Raw genomic sequence first — 21,188 nt, 5'->3', positions numbered from 1 at the left:
CTTACTAGCTGTGTGACCCTGGGCAAGTCACTTAACCCCCATTGCCCCGCAAAAAAAAAAAAACAAACAAAAAAAACCCCACTACTGCACAAATGCATAGGAGCACTATAGCCGGTGGATAAAATAATATCCCATGTTAGAGAGAAAGTTCAACTCTTATTTTGCTGCAGTTTTTTTCTAGTGAAAAGAATGTCCTGTGAACTACTTAGGTGCCAAAACAAATGGGCTGGTGGGAAGTTTATAGTGAAGACTAGTAGGGAAATAAATAGAACATGTTAATGAGTTCAGACAAATGGCACTGTAGAGAACTGTTAAATGTGATTTCTGAGACACTTTTAGTAACCTTTTTTAAGTTTTTGGGGTCTTAGTCTAAACCTAGTTTCTATTAGACTATTTTCTAGTTTTCTCAACAGTTTTTGTCAAATAGTGAGTACATACTGTGAGAATCAGGGCTCCACCCTGAGGAGAAAACATGTGACTTGGTGTCTGGAAGTTGCCTGACATCTGGAAGTTACGTCTATAGAACCTCCTGTAGTCATGTCAATCAAAGCTACCAGCCAATTAGCTTGGAGCTGTGTGTGTGGACGGCCCTGCTTCCTGTTTCACAGAGGGCTTCTGGGAGAAGCTGCTGAGGATTGTGCTCTTTTCATCTGGAACTTTGGCGTGGTGGCAGAACTTCACGTGGGCTGCTAGGAAATGGAAGGTTTTCTCTCTGGCTATACCAAATAGATCTAAGCTAAGGTTTTCCATTCTATAAGAGATCTGCTCTCATCCTCTCTCTCTTCACTAACTTCTAATACACTTTAATAAATACTTAAAAGCCTAAACTCTTGCTGAATTTATCAGTAAATTTTAGCCAGTTTCCCCCCCAAAACTGAGGGGGGGAGGTTAGGACCCACATTAGATTTTAAACATCACAATGCTCTAGTACCTACATTCTTTGGGTTTATCAAACACTAAACTACTAGGTTTGTATACTTCTACATGTTGTGCATCAGATCTGTTCCACTGATCACTCTCTGTTTTTTAGCCAGCACCAGATCATTTTGATTTGTACTGCTTTGTAGTATAATTTGACAACAGGTACTGCTAGGTGCACCCCTCCCCCCTTACATTCTACTTTATTTTTCATAATTTCTCTTAAGATTCTTGACTTTTTGTTTATCCATATAAATCTCATTATTGTTTTTTTCTAGGTCTATAAAAAGAAGTTCTTAGGTAGTTTAATTTGTTAGTTAGTCCAGTAAGGAGAGATTATTTTATTCCTATATTTTCTAATTTTTGAAAACAGAAATAGGTGGTGTATTTTGTCAAAAGCTTTTTCTGCATCTGTTAATATATTTTTGTTTTTCTTATTATTAATTTGATCAAGTATATTTATAGCTTTCGTCATATTAAACCAACCCTGCATTCCTGGTACAAATCCAACCTGATCATGTTGTATAATCATTGTGATTTGCTAATATTTTAATTTTAATGGTCAGTGTTCCTTAGGAAAATTGATCTATAGTTTTTGTTCTATGTTTTGACTTTCCATAGCTGAGATATCAAAACCATATTTATATTATAGAAAGAATTTGGTAAGATCCCTTCTTTTTGTATTTTCTTCTTTTTGTAAATAGCTTATGTAATATTGAAATTATTCTTTAAATGTTTGATAAAATTATTTTATAAATCTTTCTGATCCTAGGCTTTTTAAAAATTTTGAGTTTATAGCTTGTTCAATTTCTTTTGCTGAGATTGGTTGATTTAAATGACCCATTTCTCATTCTGTTAATCTGAGTATTTCATATTTTTGCAAATATTCATATATTTTATTTAAGTTGTCAGTCTTATTAGCTTATAGTTGGACAAAAATAGTCTAATAATTTCCTTTATTTCTTCAGATATGTTGATATTTAATCAGCAAAATATAGTCCAATATGCTTGACTTTTATTTTCTGGAAAAATTCTTAATGGATTATTAAAAAAGGTAGTGGGGGCAGCTAGGTGGCGCAGTGGATAGAGCACTGGCCCTGGAGTCAGGAGTACCTGAGTTCAAATCTGGCTTCAGACACTTAACATTTACTAGCTGTGTGACCCTGGACAAGTCACTTAACCCCAATTGCCTCACTAAAAAAAATAAATAAAATTTTTAAAAATAAAAAATAAAAAAGATAGTGAACACCTAGAGAAGGAAATGGTTTTTACAAACAATAAGCAAGGTTTGTCAAGAACAGGTCATCAGACTAATTTCATTTTCTTTGTTGGCAGGATTTGAGCTAGTAGAATAAGGGAGTTCTGTAGGTATTGTTTTCTTAGTTTTTTGGTGTTTTTTTTTTAACGGGGCAATGGGGTTAAGTGACTTGCCCAGGGTCACACAGCTAGTAAGTGTCAAGTGTCTGAGGCCGGATTTGAACTCAGGAACTCCTGAATTCAGGGCCAATGCTTTATCCACTGTGCCACCTAGCCACCCTGTTTGCTTAGATTTTAATATGCTATTTTTCTAGTTATGAAGAAGAGATACAGTATAAAAATATTATAATCTGAAGTTTTAACTGATAATTCAGAAAGGAGTAATTAATGATTCACTTTTTTGTTTTGTTTTGTTTTTTTGTTGTATTTTTTAGTGAGGCAATTGGGGTTAAGTGACTTGCCCAGGGTCACACAGCTAGTAAATGTTAAATGTCTGAGGCCAGATTTGAACTCAGGTACTCCTGACTCCAGGGCCTGTGCTCTATCCACTGCACCACCTAGCTGCCCCAATGATTCACTTTTAACTTATAAATGTCTTTAATGAAGTGCCCTAGGGATCTTTGCTTGGCCCTCTACTGTTTAACATTTTTATCAATGACCTGAGTAAAGGTATATTTGTCATGCTTATCACATTTGCAGATAACACAAGGCTGGGAGGGATAGCTAACTAGCTGAATGATAGTGACAATTCAAAAAGATCTAGATGGACAAAATAACGAGCTAAGTCTAATAAGATCAAATTAATAGTGCTAAATATAAAGTCATATTTAAATATTAACTTCACAAGTCCAAGATGAGGGAGTTGTGGCTAGGCAACATTTTGGGTTTGGTTTTTTTTTTTTTTCAGTGAGGCAATTGGGGTTAAGTGACTTGCCCAGGGTCACACAGCTAGTAAGTGTTAAGTGTCTGAGGGTGGGTTTGAATTCAGGTCCTCCTGAATCCAGGGCTGGTGCTCTATTCACTGCGCGACCTAGCTGCCCTGGCAACATTTTGAATGAGGTCTTCTGGTTGACTACAAGCTGAGTACCAGTCAATAGTACAATATGGCAGGGGCAGCTAGGTGGCGCAGTGGATAGAGCACAGGCCCTGGAGTCAGGAGGACCTGAGTTCAAATCCATCCTCAGACACTTAACACTTACTAGCTGTGTGACTCTAGGCAAGTCACTTAACCCCAATTGCCTCACTAAAAAAAATATATAATAAATAAATAGTACAATATGGCAGCCAAAGAATCTAATATAATATTGCATTAACAGGAGCATAGTGTATTCCAGGTGGATATTCCAGGAATAAGGAGGTATACTTTGCCTCAATCAGACCACGTTCAGAGTATTGTGTTCATTATTTTAGGAATGATGTTGTTAAGCTAGGGGGTATCCAAAGGAAAGCAAACAGCATGGTAAAGAGGTATGGACTAATGCTATATGAGAATCAGTTGGAAAAAATTGTTGAGCTTGGAGAAGAAAATACATAGGAATATTGGGTATTTGAAGGGTTGTTAAATGGAAGAAAGTATTTTACTTGTTTTGCTTAACCTCAGAGGTCAAAACTAAAAGAAATGAGTGGAATTCACAAAGTGGCAAATTTCAGCTTGGTTTAAGGAGAAACTTCCCAACAGAGTTATCCAGTGGTAGAATGAGCTTTGGTGGAGGTAGTGTCTTTTCCTTATTGGAAGTCTACAAGTAAAGACAGGAAGACAACTTATATTAATGTTGTAGATAAGATATGAGCTCTACTAGATAGCTTCTGAACTCACTCTAAATTTGTGGTTCTGTGTTTATTCATATACGTGGAGCCTTGAATTACCATATAATGTAAGAGTAAAATTTATTTTTAAGAAGCTAACATTACAAAAATTGATAGAAACAAAATCAAAATTTCAAAGTAATAGATCCTTTTTAATCAGATGATAAATCAAGCAACAAAAAATCAGAAAAAAAGTTTAATTAACCACCTAGATTTAACAGCTTTCTGAAGAGAACTAAATTGAAATATCAGTGAAACCCTTTTTTCCAAGTACATAAGTATCTGCAATGAAAATGATTATGTATTTGGACACAACGAACCCTTGATAGATGGCAAAAGACAAATTTTATGTTTATATATGTATATATTTATTAATTGCCTAAATAAAATTTGAAATGAACAATAAAATATGACTAAAAGATACAAGATTGGAACTTAATATAATAGTAGTATTATGGTTATTCAGGGTTATTCACCTCTTTCTTTTTAACCTTCCCTCACTCACCCTACTACCACTCATTCAGTACTAGATGGGTTTCCTGATATAATAGTCCTGTGCTCTAGAAAATCATATCAAAGCATCTACCATTCTCTCTATCATTTTTAGCATTAAGCACCAAGCCATAGATAGCAAGTATGCAGCAAAAAAAAAAGTTAAATCTCTATCCCTCCCTCCCTCTCTCCCTTTCTCTCTCTCTCTCTCTTTTCTCTCCCTCTCCTCCTCCCCGCCCCCCCACCCCGCACACAATGCTTCTCAGTGCCATCTTCTCATCTGTATTCTCAATGAGCACATTGAGAATAAAAAATCATGGTAGTTAATATTGACTATAAGGACAAAGTAAACTTCTAAAACAAAGAAAGGGAAATAGACTTTCCCTTTGCTCAGAGGAAACTGTTTCGGGCTCCCATGAAAAAAGAGCTCAAGGAGAGAAGGTAGAGGCAGGATTATTGCCTTGAAGTCTGTAGGAGAAGGGAAAGAGGAAGGTTGGCATTCAGCAGCACACTCCAGCTGTGCTCCTGGAGGCATCAGCTTGCTCCCCATAGTGTTTACCTCTGCCCAAGTTTCTGCTGTTCTAGCTCCATGAAACTTCTCAAGTTCTCCCTTTTTCCAGCTTCATGCTTCACTCCAGGAACTGGGTTCCTCTTCTTGTCTAACTCTGCAACATTTGTGGGTTTTTTATCATAAAAGCATTTTATTATTTTCCAGTTACATATAAAAATAGTTTTCAACATTTGTTTTCATAGGATTTTTAGTTCCAAATTTTTCTCCCTTTCTCCCTTCCCAAGACAGAAAGCAATCTGATATAGGCTATATATGTAGAATCCCATTAAACACATTTCTGCATTAGTCGTGTTGTGAAAGAAGAATCAGAACAAAAGGGAAAAACCTTGAAAAAAAGAAACAACAACAAAAAAGTAGAAAGACTATGGTTCAATCTGCATACAGAATCCACAGTTCTTTTTTCTGGATGTGGAGAACATTTTCCATCATGAGTTCTTTGAAATTGTCTTGCTGAAAAGAGCCCAGTCTATCACAGTTGATCGTCACACAATGTTGCTGTTACTGTGTACACTGTTCTCCTGGTTCCCCTCACTTCACTCAGCATTAGTCCACTTACGTCTTTCCAGGTTTTTCTGAAATCACACTGCAGCGTTTTTAAGGGTGGGGGATGGAGACTGTCATCATTAATCCTATGGCATTTGTTCCTTTCTCATTCACTTGGGAGACCTGTTCACACCCAATAAAGGTATCATCTGGCATTTCTGCATCTTTACAATTAATTTAACACTTTATTATCAGCCCCTTTTCTGTGATTGGGTCCCTGGCCTTTCAAAAATAAATGCCAAGGGGGCAGCTAGGTGGCGCAGGGGATAGAGCACTGGCCCTGGATTCAGAAGGACCTGAGTTCAAATCCAGCCTCAGACACTTAACACTTACTAGCTGTGTGACCCTGGGCAAGTCACTTAACCCCAATTGCCTCACTAAAAAAAAAAAATGCCTTTATATACAGAGAGATATCATAGAATCACAGAATTAGAGAGTACCTTCTATTCTAACCCATTCTTTAATAAGAATCCCCTCTACAACATACTCAACAAGTGCTCATCTATCCTTTATTTAAAGGCCTCCCATGAAGGGAGGATCAAAGAAGTTATTAAAAATGATAAGATATTTAAAAGACAATAATATAAGTATCACATGAAAGGATCTATGGAATTCAGTCACATCAACTCTCAGAAGCAAATGAAATATAGTCCTGAATGTTTATTAATGAAAGAGAAATAAAATTAATTATTTTCCTAAAAATATTAAAGAGGGGCAGCTAGGTGGCACAGTGGATAGAGCACCGGCCCTGGATTCAGGAGGACCTGAGTTCAAATCTGGCCTCGGACACTTAACACTTACTAGCTATGTGACCCTGGGCAAGTCACTTAACCCCCATTGCCCCACAAAAAAAAAATTACAAAAAAAAAAGAATTTGGGGTTTTTAGGGGCAGCTAGGTGGCACAGTGGATAGAGCACCGGCCCTGGAGTCAGGAGTACCTGAGTTTAAATCCAGCCTCAGACACTTAACACTTACTAGCTGTGTGACCCTGGGCAAGTCACTTAACCCCAATTGCCTCACTAAAAAAAAAAGAATAAGTATTTGATTTTGATTTTGCACACTCAAACTTTACAACTTAGAAAGATCTCAATTCAGTTTAAGAGTATCAGAATGTAATACTACAATGAATCTAGAATCTTACCTACATTTCCATTTTTAAGATGCTATAGTATTCCATTATATGATAGTCCATAATTTTCAGATTACTCCCCCACTCACCCGGGAAGACTGGAATCCATCCCTGCCATCTCACCCTATGTATTTCTTTTTCATGTTATCCTATAAGTCTTCCATAGAACATCTAGGCCATGCATTAGAGATCTTTCCCCGAGTCTTTCTGAATACCAGTATCCTTCTTGGCCTGCCCACCTTTATCCTTATTTCTCACAAGTCTGATGCCAACCTCTTCCCCCCCAAATACATGTCCTTCTTTACATTTTTTATGCCTTTTCTTGCATGCAAGTCAAGAGATGCAATATCCTACAGCTGACTTAGTTACTATTGCTCTTATGAAATAGTACTATATGATCTTAACATAAACATGGAAACTAATTCAGTGGGATCTTCATATGACCCATTGCTTATTTAAATCCTGATCCCTTATCAATATATGATCATTATATGCATTGGCCATTCTCACAAGTATTTTGTGGAATTGATTGTTTTTTACTAATGTCTTCTCAGTTCCTTTTGAGAGGCATTATTGACTTTGGGGGGGGGGGGAATGGGGGTTAAGTGACTTGCCCAGGGTCACACAGCTAGTAAGTGTCAAGTGTCTGAGGCTGAATTTGAACTCAGGTACTTCTGAATCCAGGGCCGGTGCTTTATCCACTGCGCCATCCAGCTGCCCCCCGAGGGGCATTATTAATAATATATATTCCATTCTTGGAATACTATTGTGCTGTAAGAAATGATGAGCAGAAGGAGTTCAGAGAAACCTGGAAGGACTGAGAGGAGCAGAACCAGGAGAATATTGTACACAGTAACAGCAATATTGTATGATAATCAACTATCAACTGTGATAGACTTGGCTCTTCTCGGCAGTGCAATGATCCAAAAAAATTTCTTTTCTTTCTTTTTTTTTTTAGTGAGGCAATTGGGGTTAAGGTGACTTGCCCAGGGTCACACAGCTAGTAAGTGTTAAGTGTCTGAGGCCAGATTTGAACTCAGGTACTCCTGACTCCAGGGCCGGTGCTTTATCCACTGTACCATCTAGCTGCCCCTATCCAAAACAATTTCAAAGAACTCATGATAGAAAATGTTCTCAACATCCAGAAAAAAGAACTGTGGATTCTGAATGCAGATTGAACCATACTGTTTCTACTTTGGGGCTGGTTTTTCTTTCCCTTCTTTTTTGAAGTTTTTCCCTTGTGCTCTAATTCTTCTTTCACAATATGAAATGCAGAAATTTAAAAAATAAACTATATATTCCATTCTTTTAGAATTTTCTCTTTGAGATATCTTGAAATTTTATGTCTGAGTACTGTTTTTTTTGTTTATTTTTTAGTGAGGCAATTGGGGTTAAGTGACTTGCCCAGGGTCACGCAGCTAGTAAGTGTTAAGTGTCTGAAGCCAGATTTGAACTCAGGTACTCCTGACTTCAGGGCCAGTGCTCTATCCACTGCACCACCTAGCTGCCCCCTGAGTACTGTTAAAATTGTCACCCTTGAATTTTCTCCTAATGTATTTGGAGAAATCCAAGAACTTTCGCTTTTTTTCTTGAGTGCCTTTTCCATTTCCATATGTAGCCCATCAAGGATTTAGGTGTTAAAGTGCTATATAATAGCTCCATTGTCATTAAGTGATTAGTGAATATCTCTGTAGAAATATAGGCAGATTGGTTCCATTTCACATATAGTTGTCTTTCTTCCAATTCCACCTATACATTTTTTTTTGCTACATCTAGTTTAGTGAGGTCCCATACTTTCAGTAAGCTTGTTTTTTCTTCCATTATTGTTATTTTATAAAATGATATTGCTCATAATCTTCTATCATCTTCTTCTTTAATGTTTTATAACTGAGCTTAAACTCTAAACTTGTGTTGTCCTTGGCAAGAATTTCAAATTTTTCCTGACTGAACTTCTTTCTGTACTCTGATATAGCATCTAAAGTTCTCTAAGAAATGGCAGTGATCCAAGATAATTTCATTATTTTTATATATTTCCTATATTTCAGAGCCAGTAGATTATTTAAATATGTCTGGTTGGAACTGTTATAATTGCCTTTGATATCATTTTCTTATCTTTATTCTCCTAATTTTATATTAATGTACACTTTTAGTCTAACCAATAATCTAACTGTATATTATAAACTTACTCTAAAATGATTCCCATGTTGATAGCCAGTCATTTCCTGTCAGTTAAGATGTAGTCATGTAAATTTTTTGATGTTGTATGATACTTACCATGTTCAGTGACTTCTGATTCTTTTCTCAAAGAAAGAATGATATAATAGGCTGATAGATTTAGAGCCAAAAGGAACTTTAGATGTCATTTTATAGAGGAAGAAACTGAGACCCAGAGAAATTAAATGATTTGCCCAAGACCACTTAAGTAGTAAGTGGCAAAACCCTTACACAAAGACAAGAGAATGGAATATCATGCATGAAGATCAAGAAGGTCAGATTGTCTTGGCTAGTTTTTTTGTTGATTTTTTTTCTGTTTTCTCATATCACCATAGTGTCCAATGTATCCTTCTCCTTCTTTCTCCCTGAGAACCATTCCATATGACATATAGTATTTATTTAGAAAGAAAATAAAAAACACAACTGATTGATACATTGACTAAGTCCAAAAGCATGTGCAACATGTAACAGGTTGGGAGTGTCTTTTCTCATATCTCTTCATTTGAGTCCCAATTTATATTTATAATTTTGTTACCTTTGCTTACTTCATTTTGCATCAGCTCATGGAGATCTTTCCATGCTTCTCTGTATTCATCACATATCACTTCTTATAGCACAGTAATATTCCATTACATTCATGTACCATAGATTGTTTAGCCATACCCCAATTGATGGGCATCTACTTTGTTTCTAATTTTTTTTTCTTGTTGACATTTTAGTCATGTCTTACTCTTCTTTACTCCATTTGGGCTTTTCTTACCAAAGATACTGGAATGATTTGCCGTTTCCTTTTCCAGCTCATTTTACAGATGAGAAAACAGAGGCAAACAGGTTTTAGTGACTTGTCTAGGGTCACACAGCTAATAAGTGTCTGAGTCTTTCTGACTATAGGCCCAGCACTCTACCCATTGTACCACCTACCTGCCCCTTCCAATTCTTAGCTATCACAAAAAGTAGTACTTTAAATATTTTAGAGTATATGAGGCTTTCCAAGTAAAGCATCATATTATCAACAAATAGTTTTATCTCTTCTTTACATATCTTTATTCCTTTCATTCCTTTCTCTTGTATTTTTGGTATTGCTAGCATTTTCAGAATTATATCAAATAAGAGTGGGGAGAATGAGCATCCTTGATTCACTCCTCTATTTATTGTAAAAGAGTATTCCCATTGCATATGATGCTTGCTTTTGATTTTAGATAGATGCTTTTTATTATATTTTTTAAAAGATCCCTATACTTTATAGGGTGTTTAGCATAAAAGAGTTGTATTTTGTCAAAGGCTTTTTATGCATCTACTGAGATGATCATGTGGTTTGGGGTGTTTTTTGTTTTTGTTTTTTTTAGTGAGGTAATTGGGGTCAAGTGACTTGCCCGGGGTCACACAGTTAGTAAGTGTTAAGTGTCCGAGGCCAGATTTGAACTCAGGTCCTCCTGAATCCAGGGCCAGTGCTCTATCCACTGTGCCACCTAGCTGCCCCTGTTTTGGTTTTTAATTATCTTGGGGTTTAATTTGGTTTTTAATTATCTTGGGGTTTTTCTAGTTCTACCATCTTTGCATTCATAGTATAAATCCCACTTGATCATAATTAGTGATTTCTTAGATAAATTGCTGTAATCTGTTTGATAGGATTTTGTTTAAAATTTTTGAATCAATATTCATTAATGATATTGACTTGTGATTTTCTTTCTGTGTTTTATCTTTATCTGGATTATGTATTAGGACTATATTTGTCTCATTAAAGGATTCTAATAGGGTTCTTTGTTTCTTTCTCAACTTTTGAGAATTATTTGTGAAGTGTGAGTATTAACTATTCTTTAAAAGTTTGATAGATGGTCAGATTTATGGGCACAGGAATAATTTAGGACCAAAGAAGATACAGAGAGTAAAACAAAATGTAAAATAGATTATTTTTATTATATAAAATTTAAAATTCTTTGCACAAACAAAACTAATGTAACCAAGATTACAAGGGAAGCAGAAAACTGGAAAAAGAATTTTGAAACAAATATCTCTGATAAAGACCTCATTTCTGAAATATATAGAGAACTGAGTCAAATTTATAAAAGTACAAGTCATTCCCTAATTGACAAATGGTCAAAAGATATGAACAGGCAGTTTTCAGACAAAGAAATCAAAGCTATCTATAATCATGTGAAAAAATGCTCTAGATCACTGGTGAGCAGAGAAATGTAAATTAAAATGACTCTCAGGTATCACCTATCAGAGTGGCAAATATAACAAAAACAGAAAATATTGGATGTTGGAAGGAATGTGGGAAAGCTGGGAAGCTAATCCACTGTTGGTGGAGTTGTGAAAAGAGCCGACCATTTTGGAGACCTATTTGGAACTATGTCCAAAGGGCTATAAAATTGTCCATACCCTTTGATCCAGCAATACCACTGCTAGTTTTATATACCAAAGATATCCCCCCCAAAAAGAAAAAGACCAATTGGTACAAAAATATTTAGAGTAGCTCTTTTTGTGGTGGCTAACAATTGTAAATCAAAGGAATGCCCATCAATTGGGGAATGGCTAAACAAACTGTGGTATTTGATGGTGATGGAATATTATTGTGCTATAAGAAATGACATGCAGGATGATTTCAGAAAGGCCTGGAAAGACTTGTATGAACTGATGTATAGTAAAGAAAGCAGAACCAAGAGAGAACACTGTGCACAGAGACAGCAATATTGTTTGATGAAGAACTGTGAATGACTTAACTTTTCTCAATAATACAATGATCCAAGACAATCCCAAAGGACTATTGATGAAACATACTCTCTGCCTCCAAAGAAAGAACTGATATTTATGGAACACAGACTGAAGCATGCTGTTTTTCACTTTCTTTCATTTCTTTCTTTTATTCAAGTTTTCTTATACAAAATGACTAATATGGTAATGTTTTACATAATTGTACACATATAACCCATATGTGATTGTTTACTGCTTCGGGGTGGGGAGGGGGAGAAAGGATAGATTTAAAATGGAACCCAAAACTATAAATAAAATGTTTATTACTTAAAATAAGAAAAATCTTCCTACTCAAAAATAAAAAGTTTGATAGAATTCTGTAAATCCATTAGGTCCTGGAATTTTTGTTGTTGTTGTTTTCCTTTGGTAGTTCCTTTATATCTGGCTCTTTTTCTGAGATCAGGTAATTTAAGATCTCTAACTGATCTTCTGATAGTTTGGGTATTTTATATTTTTTAAAGGTATTCCTCTATTTCTTTTGTGTTTTCAGTTTTGTTAGCATATAATTGTGCATAATATGTTCTGATAATACTTTTTATTATTTTTGGTTTTACTGTTATTTCACCTTGCTCATTTGCTGTTTTATTGATTTGCTTTTCTGCTCTCTTTTTAATCAGATGGTTGTTGTTGAATCACTTCAGTCATGCCCACTCTTCATTGAGACCCCCAAGTGGGGCTTCTTGGCAAAGATAATGGAGTGGTATGCTATTTCCTTTTCCAAATCAGATTAACTAAGTATTTGTCAATTTTATTAGTCTTTTAGGGAAAAATGCTTTTTATTGATCATTTCTATTCTTTTTGTTTCCAATCCCTTTCCCCTCTCATGTTTAATATCTCCTGATTACTACTGATTTTAGGTTCATTTGTTGATTCTCTAATTTTTAAAAATGTATTCTCCATTCATTAATCTTGTCTTTTTCTATTTTGTTAATGTATGATTATAAGAATATTTTCTCCCCTAAGGACTGCATCCCGGAAATTATGATATGTTGTTTCATCATAATTTTCCCTTATATGGTTTTTAATTATTTGTATGATCTGTTCTTTGCCCACTCATTATTTAAGGTTTCATTGTTAAATCTCCATGTAGGTCTGTAGTTTTTGTTTGTGGTCTTTGAACCAATGTCTATTCTTATTGCATTATATTCAGTAAAGGATATATTGGTTATTTCTGCCTTTTTATTTACTTATTTTTCAATATCTCTATACACTAGCTCATAGTCAGTTTTTGTAAAAGAAAAATGTATATCAATTTGATGTCCCATTTAAAGCATTCCATAAGTCTTTCAACTCTAGTTTTTCCAGAAATTTGTTCAGTATTTTCTTTTTTGTGTATCTTTCTGTTACATTTATCCAAAACTGATAGAGGGATATTGAAATCTCCTGTTATGGTACTGTCTATGTCTTCTTGAATCTCAAATATTTCTTTTATGAATTTAGATGCTAAGATATTTGGAGCATATAAATTTATTACTAGTAATGGTTTGTTAACTATAGTTCCTTTCAACATAATTTCCTTCTTTCTCCCTTTTTATATTTTGAAGGTTTGTTTTTGCTTTCTCTGATAGCATGATGGCAACTTCTGCTCTTTTGGACTCACTTGGTACATAGCTAATTTTTTTTCCATCTCCCTCTACACCAGTTTTATTTTGCATATGTCTTTGTTTTTTTAATGTTTTTATTGTGAGCATTGTATTATAATTTTCTTGTCTTATTCAATCTATCACACTTTTTCATTTTATTGAATTGTTTAATCCATTCATATTTAAAGGTATAAGAGTTGGGCTTATATTTATTTCCATCTATCTCTAAAACTGGGTTCTTTTCAAGTTATGATTTTTCCCCCTCATCTGCTGTAAACACAGTATTTTGTTCCTTGCGTTAGTTTATTTTAATCTTTTTAAAAGGTAGCTCTGTTCCCATTGGTTTTCTTCACCTCACTTCTAATCCCCTCTTTTAATTTGTTACCTCTTTCCTTTTTGTCTTGAGAAGGACTCATTTCTCAATGACATTACACAAATATATAGAGAGAACTGAGTCACATTTATAGAAATAAGAGCCATTCCTCAATTGATAAATGGTCAAAGGATATGAACAGGCAGTTTTCAAAGAAATCAAAGCTATCTATAGTCATATAAAAATGCTCTAAATCACTACTAATTAGAGAAATGCAAATTAAAACAACTCTGAGCTATCACCCCATACATATCAGATTGACTAATTGACCAATATGGCAGAAAAGGAAAATGACAAAAGTTGAAGGGGATGTGGGAAAATTAAAACACTAATGCAGTATTGGTGAAGTTGTATATTGATTCAACCATTCTGCAGAACAATTTGGAACTATGCCCACGGGGCTATAAAACCATGCATTCCCCATATAAGTAATACTGCTACTAGGTCTGTATCCCAAAGAGATAAAAACACAAAAACAAGTATAAGGGCTCTTTTTGTGGTGGCAAATAATTGGAAATTACAATTGTTCAATGGCTAAACAAGTTGTTATATATGATTGTAATGGGATAGTATTGTGCTATAAGAAATTATGAGCAGGATGCTCTCAGAAAGAAAAGTGAACAAATGCATAGTGAAATGAACAGGACCAGGAGAACATTATATACAGTAACAGCAATATTGTATGATGTGAATTACTTAGCTATTCTCAGCAATACAATGATCCAAGACAATTTGGAAAGAGTTATGATGAAAAATGCTATCCTTTTGCTATGCTTTTTCTCTATTTTTCTTGGGGGTTTTTTTGTTCCATGTATCCTTTCACAGCATCACTTACATGACTGCATATGTATAACCTATATCAAATTGCTTGCCTTCTCAGTGAGGGGTAGAGGGAAAAAGGGGGTGTATGAAAGAATTTGGAACTCAAAATTTTGGGGGGGAAATAATGCTAAAGTTGTTTTCACATGGAATTGAGGGAAATTATTAAATTTAATTTTTACTCAACAAACATTTATTTTATTTTCCATTTACATGTAAGGGTAGTTTTCAACATTCATTTTCATAAGATTTAGAGTTCCAAATTTTTCCCCCTCCCTCCCTCCCTTTCCTCCCCCCCCCCTCCCCCGACAAGATCACAATCAGGTTATATATGTACAATCCACAAGTGTTCTTTTTATCAATTCTTTCTATAGCAGTGCATAGTATGCTTCCTCATTAGTTCCTTGGGATTGTCCTGGATCATTCTACTGCTGAGAGTAGCTAAATCATTCACAATTACTCAGTGAACAATACTGCTGTCACTATGCACAATGTCCTCTCAGCTCTGCTCACTTCACCATACATCGATGTTCATCAGTCTTTCAAGGTTTTTCGGGGATCATCCTGTCTGTCATTTCCTATAGCACAAGTCCATTCCACTACAATCATATAACACAGCTTTTTCCATCATTCCTCAATTGATGGACATTCCCTTGATTCTCAATTCTTAGCCTCCACCAAGAGTTGCTATAAATATTTTTTGTACAATTTCCCCCCCTTTTCTCTTTTTCATGATTACTATTGTTAACTGTTTCCCTTCCATCCTATTCCCTTCCCCATGATATTTATTCTATTATCCATCTTCTTTCATCCTATCACTCTTCAAAAGGGATTTGCTTCTGTCTGTCCCCTCCCCCACTCTGCCCTTCCTTCTTTTGCCCCTCTCTCTTTATCCCCTTCCCCTCCTATTTTCCTGCAGGGTTATAGAGATTACTCTACCCAATTGAGTGTGTACATTAGTCCCTCCTTGAGCCAATTCTAATGAGATTGAGGTCTTTGAGCTAATTTTAATGAGTGTTAGGCTCCTTTACTGCCCAGATTAAATAGATTACTCCACCCAGTTGGGTGTGCCTATTAGTCCCTCCTTGAGGCAGCTCTGATGAGTTTAAGATCTTTGAGCCTTTTCTGATGAGTGTAAAATTCATTTATTGCCCTGCTCCTCTCCCATCTCTTCCCCTACTCCATAAGCCTTTTCCTGTTACTTTCATGTAGGATTTCACTTCTTCCCTTCCCCCTCCCCCAATGAATTCCCTTCACCCCTCAATTTAACCCTAAAGATGTTATCATCTAGCTAAGTGACACAGTGGACAAATCATCACCCCTGGACTCAGGGGGATCCCATCCAAAACCTGGCCTCAGACACAAGACAGTCACCCACTGTACAACCCCAGGTATGTCCCCCAGCTCCAACTTTTTTTTTTATGGTTCTCTAGGGTCTTGTATTTGAAAGTCAAAATTGCCATTCAGTTCAGTTTTTTTCATCACAGATATCTGAAAGTCTTCTTTTTCATTAAAGTCCCATTTTTTCTGTGAAAGATAATGCTGAGTTTTGCTGGGTAGGTGATTGATTCTTGGTTGTAATCCCATTTCCTTTGCCCTCTGGAATATCATATTCCATGCCCTCTGGTCCTTTAATGTAGAAGCTGCTAGATCTTGTGCTATCCTGACTGGGGCTCCACAGTACTTGAATTCTTTCTTTTTGGCAGCTTGCAATATTTTCTCCTTGACCTGAGAGCTCTGGAATTTGGCTATAATATTCCTAGGAGTTTTCCTTTTGGCATCTCTTTCTGGAGGTGATTGGTGGATTCTTTCAATATCTATTTTAGCTGCTTCTTCTAGAATTTCAGGGCAATTTTCCCTGAGAATATCTTGGAAGATGGTGTCTAAGCTCTTTCCTTGATCATGGTTTTCAGGTAGACCAATAATTTTCAAATTATCTCTCCTGGACCTATTTTCCAGGTCGGCAGTTTTTCCCAGAAGATAGTTCACATTGCCCTCTATTATTTTATTCATTTGGATTTGCTTTATTGTGTCTTGGTTTCTCATAAAGTCACTGGCTTCCATTTGTTCAATCCTAATTCTTAGGCAATTATTTTCATCAGACAGCTTTTGTACCTCTTTTTCCATATGACTTTTCAAGCTGTTGACTTTTTTCTCATGTCTTTCCTGCATCACCCTCATTTCTCTTTCCATTTTTTCCTCTACCTCTCTAATTTTATCTTCAAAGTCCTTTTTGAGCACCTCTGTGGCCTAAGACCAATTCATATTTTTCTTGGAAGCTTTATATATAGGGGCCCTGATGTTGACATCTTCCTCTGAGGGTGCCCCTTGGTCTTCCTTGTTACTGAAGAAACTTTCTATGGTCTTTACCTTTCTCTGTCGGCTCATCTTGCCTTTCTTTTACTAGACTTTTAGCTGCTTAAAGTGGGGCACTGTTTCAAGGCTGCAGTATCCCAAGCTTAAGATGTCCCAGGTGGTATGATTTAAGGAGAATCAGGTTCTTCCCTCACCAGCCTGTTTCCTGGTCCTAGATGACCCCAGACCAACTTGCCAATCAACCAGCTTTGTGTGTTGTGGTTGTTAGCTCTGAGGAGCCTGTGCCCCTCCCCGACCTGGGCCACTTCTACTCGAGCCTACCACCTGGTTCTCAGCAGGGGTGTAAAATCCAAGTTCTGCCTTAGCACCAGCATAGACTCCTGTAGTCTCCCCCCTGCCTAGGGCTCAGCCCACTCACCAGACTGTGAGCTTAGTTCTAGACGACACTTCAGCTGATTCAGAGGCTCTGGGGGTCTCCTTCTCTGGTGAGGACTTCCTGAGACTGGATCTGTGTCAGAGTGACTGTAGGGTTTGGCTTGACTCCTGTATCAGCACAGCAGCTCCCTCCTTCTGACCTTCCAAGCCATTCTTGGTTTAAAAGATGATTCAGCACATTCTTCTGTGAGTTTTGCTGCCTCCGGGCATTTTCTTATGGCTTTATTTGGATGTTTTTTGGAGTGATCATGTCATGACTTCGGGAACTCACTGCCTTTCCTCTGCCATCTTGGCTCTGCCCTGGAAGTCTAAATTTAATTTTTAAAAGAATGATTGGGGGCAGCAAGGTGGCGCAGTGGATAAAGCACCAGCCCTGGATTCAGGAGGACCTGAGTTCAAATCTGGCCTCAGACACTGATGCTTACTAGCAGTGTGACCCTGGGCAAGTCACTAACTCTCATTGCCCCTCCCCACAAAAAAAGAATTATTGGTGTCATGAAATTATCTAGCAGAAAGTTAGTCAACAGTGTAAAATGCTATAGAGAGTCAAGATGAATAAGGATTGAGAAAATCCTATTAGTGTATTTGGTAATTAAGAGATGATTATTGATTTTGGAAAAGGAAGTTTCTGTTGAGTGATAATGCCAGAAACTAGACTATGGAAGATTTAAATAAAAGTGAAGCAACTTCTTTTAGGTGTTTGGCTAAGAAAGAGATTAGGATCATGTAGCTAAAGCTGAAGGACCTCAAGAGGCATCTTTTCCAAATTTGCCATATTATAGATAAGGAAACTAATGCTCAATTAGATTGTGGCTTACCCAGAGTTACACAGAAAGTAACAGGACTCAAAGCCAAGTCCTTTGATTATGGAGTCAGTGCCCTTTCCCTGAATGTACATGCTTTTTCTATCATTTGTGTATAAATGAATGAAAAAGTCATTTTTATGTACTTCCTATGTATAAGACACTGTCCTAAGGCCTGAGGCAGGTTGGGATAAGGTTGTGAAGAGGTTAACTGCCAAAGAGAGGATTCTATGTGCGATCCTGTGTTAAGATACTAGGGATAGAAATACAAGCAAGCAAGACAATCCCTTACTTCAAGGAGCTTGCATCCACAGTGGGGTAGTGTATGTGGCATGGTTTGAAAAGTCCCTGAAGTGATATGGTCCCTGGGTGAAACAAAGCAAAAGCTCACCTCTCTCTCAGAGCCCAGGGTCCTAAGAGGTGTAGTCTGACGTTCAATGGAAAGGGGATGAGGAGGGTGGACAGAGTGTTGGTGAAATGTTTTGGAAATGGCCACGAGATAGATATGTTTTGAAATAAATCATTTAAGTCATTATCAAATTAATATTCATTATAAGAATATTTAGTAATCCTACATTGCTCATTTGGAAATTCCATTCGGTTCTTTTCATATGCAAGTGATATGGAATTTATTGCATCTCAACAATTTATGCATTAGATTTATATAACATGATTTACATATAAATGCAGCTTAATTTTAGTAATATTTTAATGAAAGCATGTATATTAAGTTTTTAAGGTGTCATTTCCTTGTACAATTGTTAATGCCCATCTAATTTCATGAAAATGCCTTTTTTTCTTAGTTCCATTGGCAATTTCAGACTCATTGCCGGTAACTGAAAAAAAAATTTCAGATCGTTTTCCTTTTATACATCAGTTCAGAAAAAAATTGCCACCAAAGGTAAGACAGAATTTAGAAATAATTATTTAGGAATATTTAGATTTGCTAAATGTATTGTAGACTATTTTACTTATTGGAATTACAGTACACTCTTAAAATATGCTATTAAAATTGTCATGTTTTTAGCAATGATCTTTAGTTTGAAAGTTGAATCACTCTTCTAAGTTTTCAACTAATAATTTACAATTCTCTAGCAATGTATTATATTATAGGGTCCTATCACAGAATTTGACATTTTTTATAAAATGCCTTTTTAAAAATTTTTATAAATTACTCATTGTTCATTTAAATCATTCTTATAAGGTAAGGTTGTATATACTTTAATGTGGTTCACATATATTGGCATAAAGCTGCTTTTCATTAAATATTCATTTACCACACTTTTCCCCCACTGTAGATGTTCATTTTAGAATTTCATTGTAATAGCTTCTTGTGTCAAACTAATAGTCATTTGGGATACAGTATAAATCTTTTGGCCCATAAAAAATAGTAGTTGAGGGGCAGCTAGGTGGCACAGTGGTTTAAAGCACAGCCCTGGATTCAGGAGTACCTGAGTTCAAATCCGGCCTCAGACACTTGACACTTACTAGCTGTGTGACCCTAGGCAAGTCACTTAACCCCCCATTGCCCCCACAAAAAAAAAACAAAAAAGAAAAAATAGTAGTTGAAAAATTATACCCATAGCAACCCATCCAGCTAGAAATTAAATCTGATCTGATATAACTTACCATGTGTAACATGCAAGTTATACAATCCTAAAGAGAGAATGGTTATGACCCATAGAAAAGAAGATACTTTTTCTTTGACTTGTTTTTTTTTTCCTATGCTTTTCTGTCATGCTCTCGTTTCATCAATAAAAAATTATGACAGACCAGTCATCATTCCTTTGCCTTTTGGTATTAGAGCCTAGGCTGATAGCCAGCATGGAGGCAGAGAAACAAATGAATGCACTGCCAACACTTGAGCTAATAAATGAACTCAGTTCACAGCTGCATCTGCTAATTGCTTTTGTGCCCCTGGTTAACACTTGTGTGCCCCTTGTTTCCCTTTCCAGCATCATGGAGCTTTTCTACGGACAGATATAAAACGAGTAAGAGGGTCATTAGTTCCTAAGGGAACTGAAGTATTCCAAGGTGCTCCAGGGTCACACTTACCAGAACAGTCAAAAGCAGAGAAAGGCAACTCGATGACAAGTACAACGACCTCACCCAGTCTCTGCCAACACTGTTCCCAAAGGTCACCAATTTCTGAATGTCACTTATCAGAAACAGACTACAAAGAAGAAACTGTGGCATATCCCACACCTCCTAGGAAGGAACAAAAGAGTCCCGGCATTGCAGGGACAGCCGAAGTAAATTTTATCCTTCCTACCAGGCAGGAGCCTTTATATCCACCAATCAAACAGAATTTTTGAAAAAGCAGCAGATAAGTTACCCACCACAAATAGCACAGTCACTGATACTCCCATTAGTTCCTGAAATGGAAAGAATCTAGATTCACCGTCCAGACAACTATGTTTGCTTTTCTAGTACCAATAACCAAAATACAGCTGACCCCAGCTGTTTTTTTAGAGAGAATTAGTACTCCTTTGACTAAAAAACAACACTGCTATACTTTTTATCTGAAAATCCCATAGGCTTCCAGGATGTAGAGGAATCCAATTGCCATTTCTTTAAAGTATTTTGTTTGTTACATTTTGAGATCAGACATTTTGTAATAACACAATACTGCTGAACTTAGAATTCAAACACCTAACTTAGTGATGATGGCAAATCCTTATTCAGATCTTTCTTCTTCTCCAGATCTTTCTTGTCTTTATTCCTCCCACTTCTGAGAGAATACTGTGGGGAAAGCACTTAGTAAACTATAAAGTGCTATATAAATATGATCTGTGATGATGAATAGCTATTTTAATATTAGAAATGATAATGAAACATGCTATCCACGTCCAGATGGAGAACTGATGGACTCAGTACAAATTGAAGCATATTTTCTTCCTTTTTCTTTTTTTTTTGACATGGCTAATACAAGCTTATTTTGTATGACTATCCATACTTTGTAACAGGTTTTGTTTTTTCTTTCCTTCCAGTGGCTGGGGGAAAGGGATGAGAATTCAAAACTGAATATAAAATAAAATTGAAAATACATAAAGAAAAGGGTTTTAAAAGCTAGTGCTATCTCAATCCTTCATTCTTATGGCTACCATGTGATAAAACTAATAATTAACAAGAGAATCACCCATAATAAAAAGAAGAAACCATAACACACAAAAA

General features: G+C 36.2%; 1 protein-coding gene across 1 annotated transcript in view; it reads left to right on the top strand.

Moving 5' to 3' along the window:
* Window positions 1-21,188, top strand: part of C2H2orf73 (chromosome 2 C2orf73 homolog) — a 56,312-nt gene extending 35,124 nt beyond the window's left edge. Inside the window, exons 5-6 of the mRNA XM_043987618.1 lie at window positions 18,818-18,915; window positions 19,970-21,188. Of these exons, the coding sequence (XP_043843553.1) occupies window positions 18,818-18,915; window positions 19,970-20,329 (458 nt within the window). The 3' untranslated portion in view covers window positions 20,330-21,188. The remainder of the gene's footprint in view (window positions 1-18,817; window positions 18,916-19,969) is intronic.

The sequence above is a fragment of the Dromiciops gliroides genome, chromosome 2 (assembly GCF_019393635.1).
Source record: "Dromiciops gliroides isolate mDroGli1 chromosome 2, mDroGli1.pri, whole genome shotgun sequence".
Lineage (NCBI taxonomy): Eukaryota > Metazoa > Chordata > Mammalia > Microbiotheria > Microbiotheriidae > Dromiciops > Dromiciops gliroides.
Note: the sequence above shows the minus strand (reverse complement) of the source record. Positions and strands in the feature narration are given on the sequence as shown.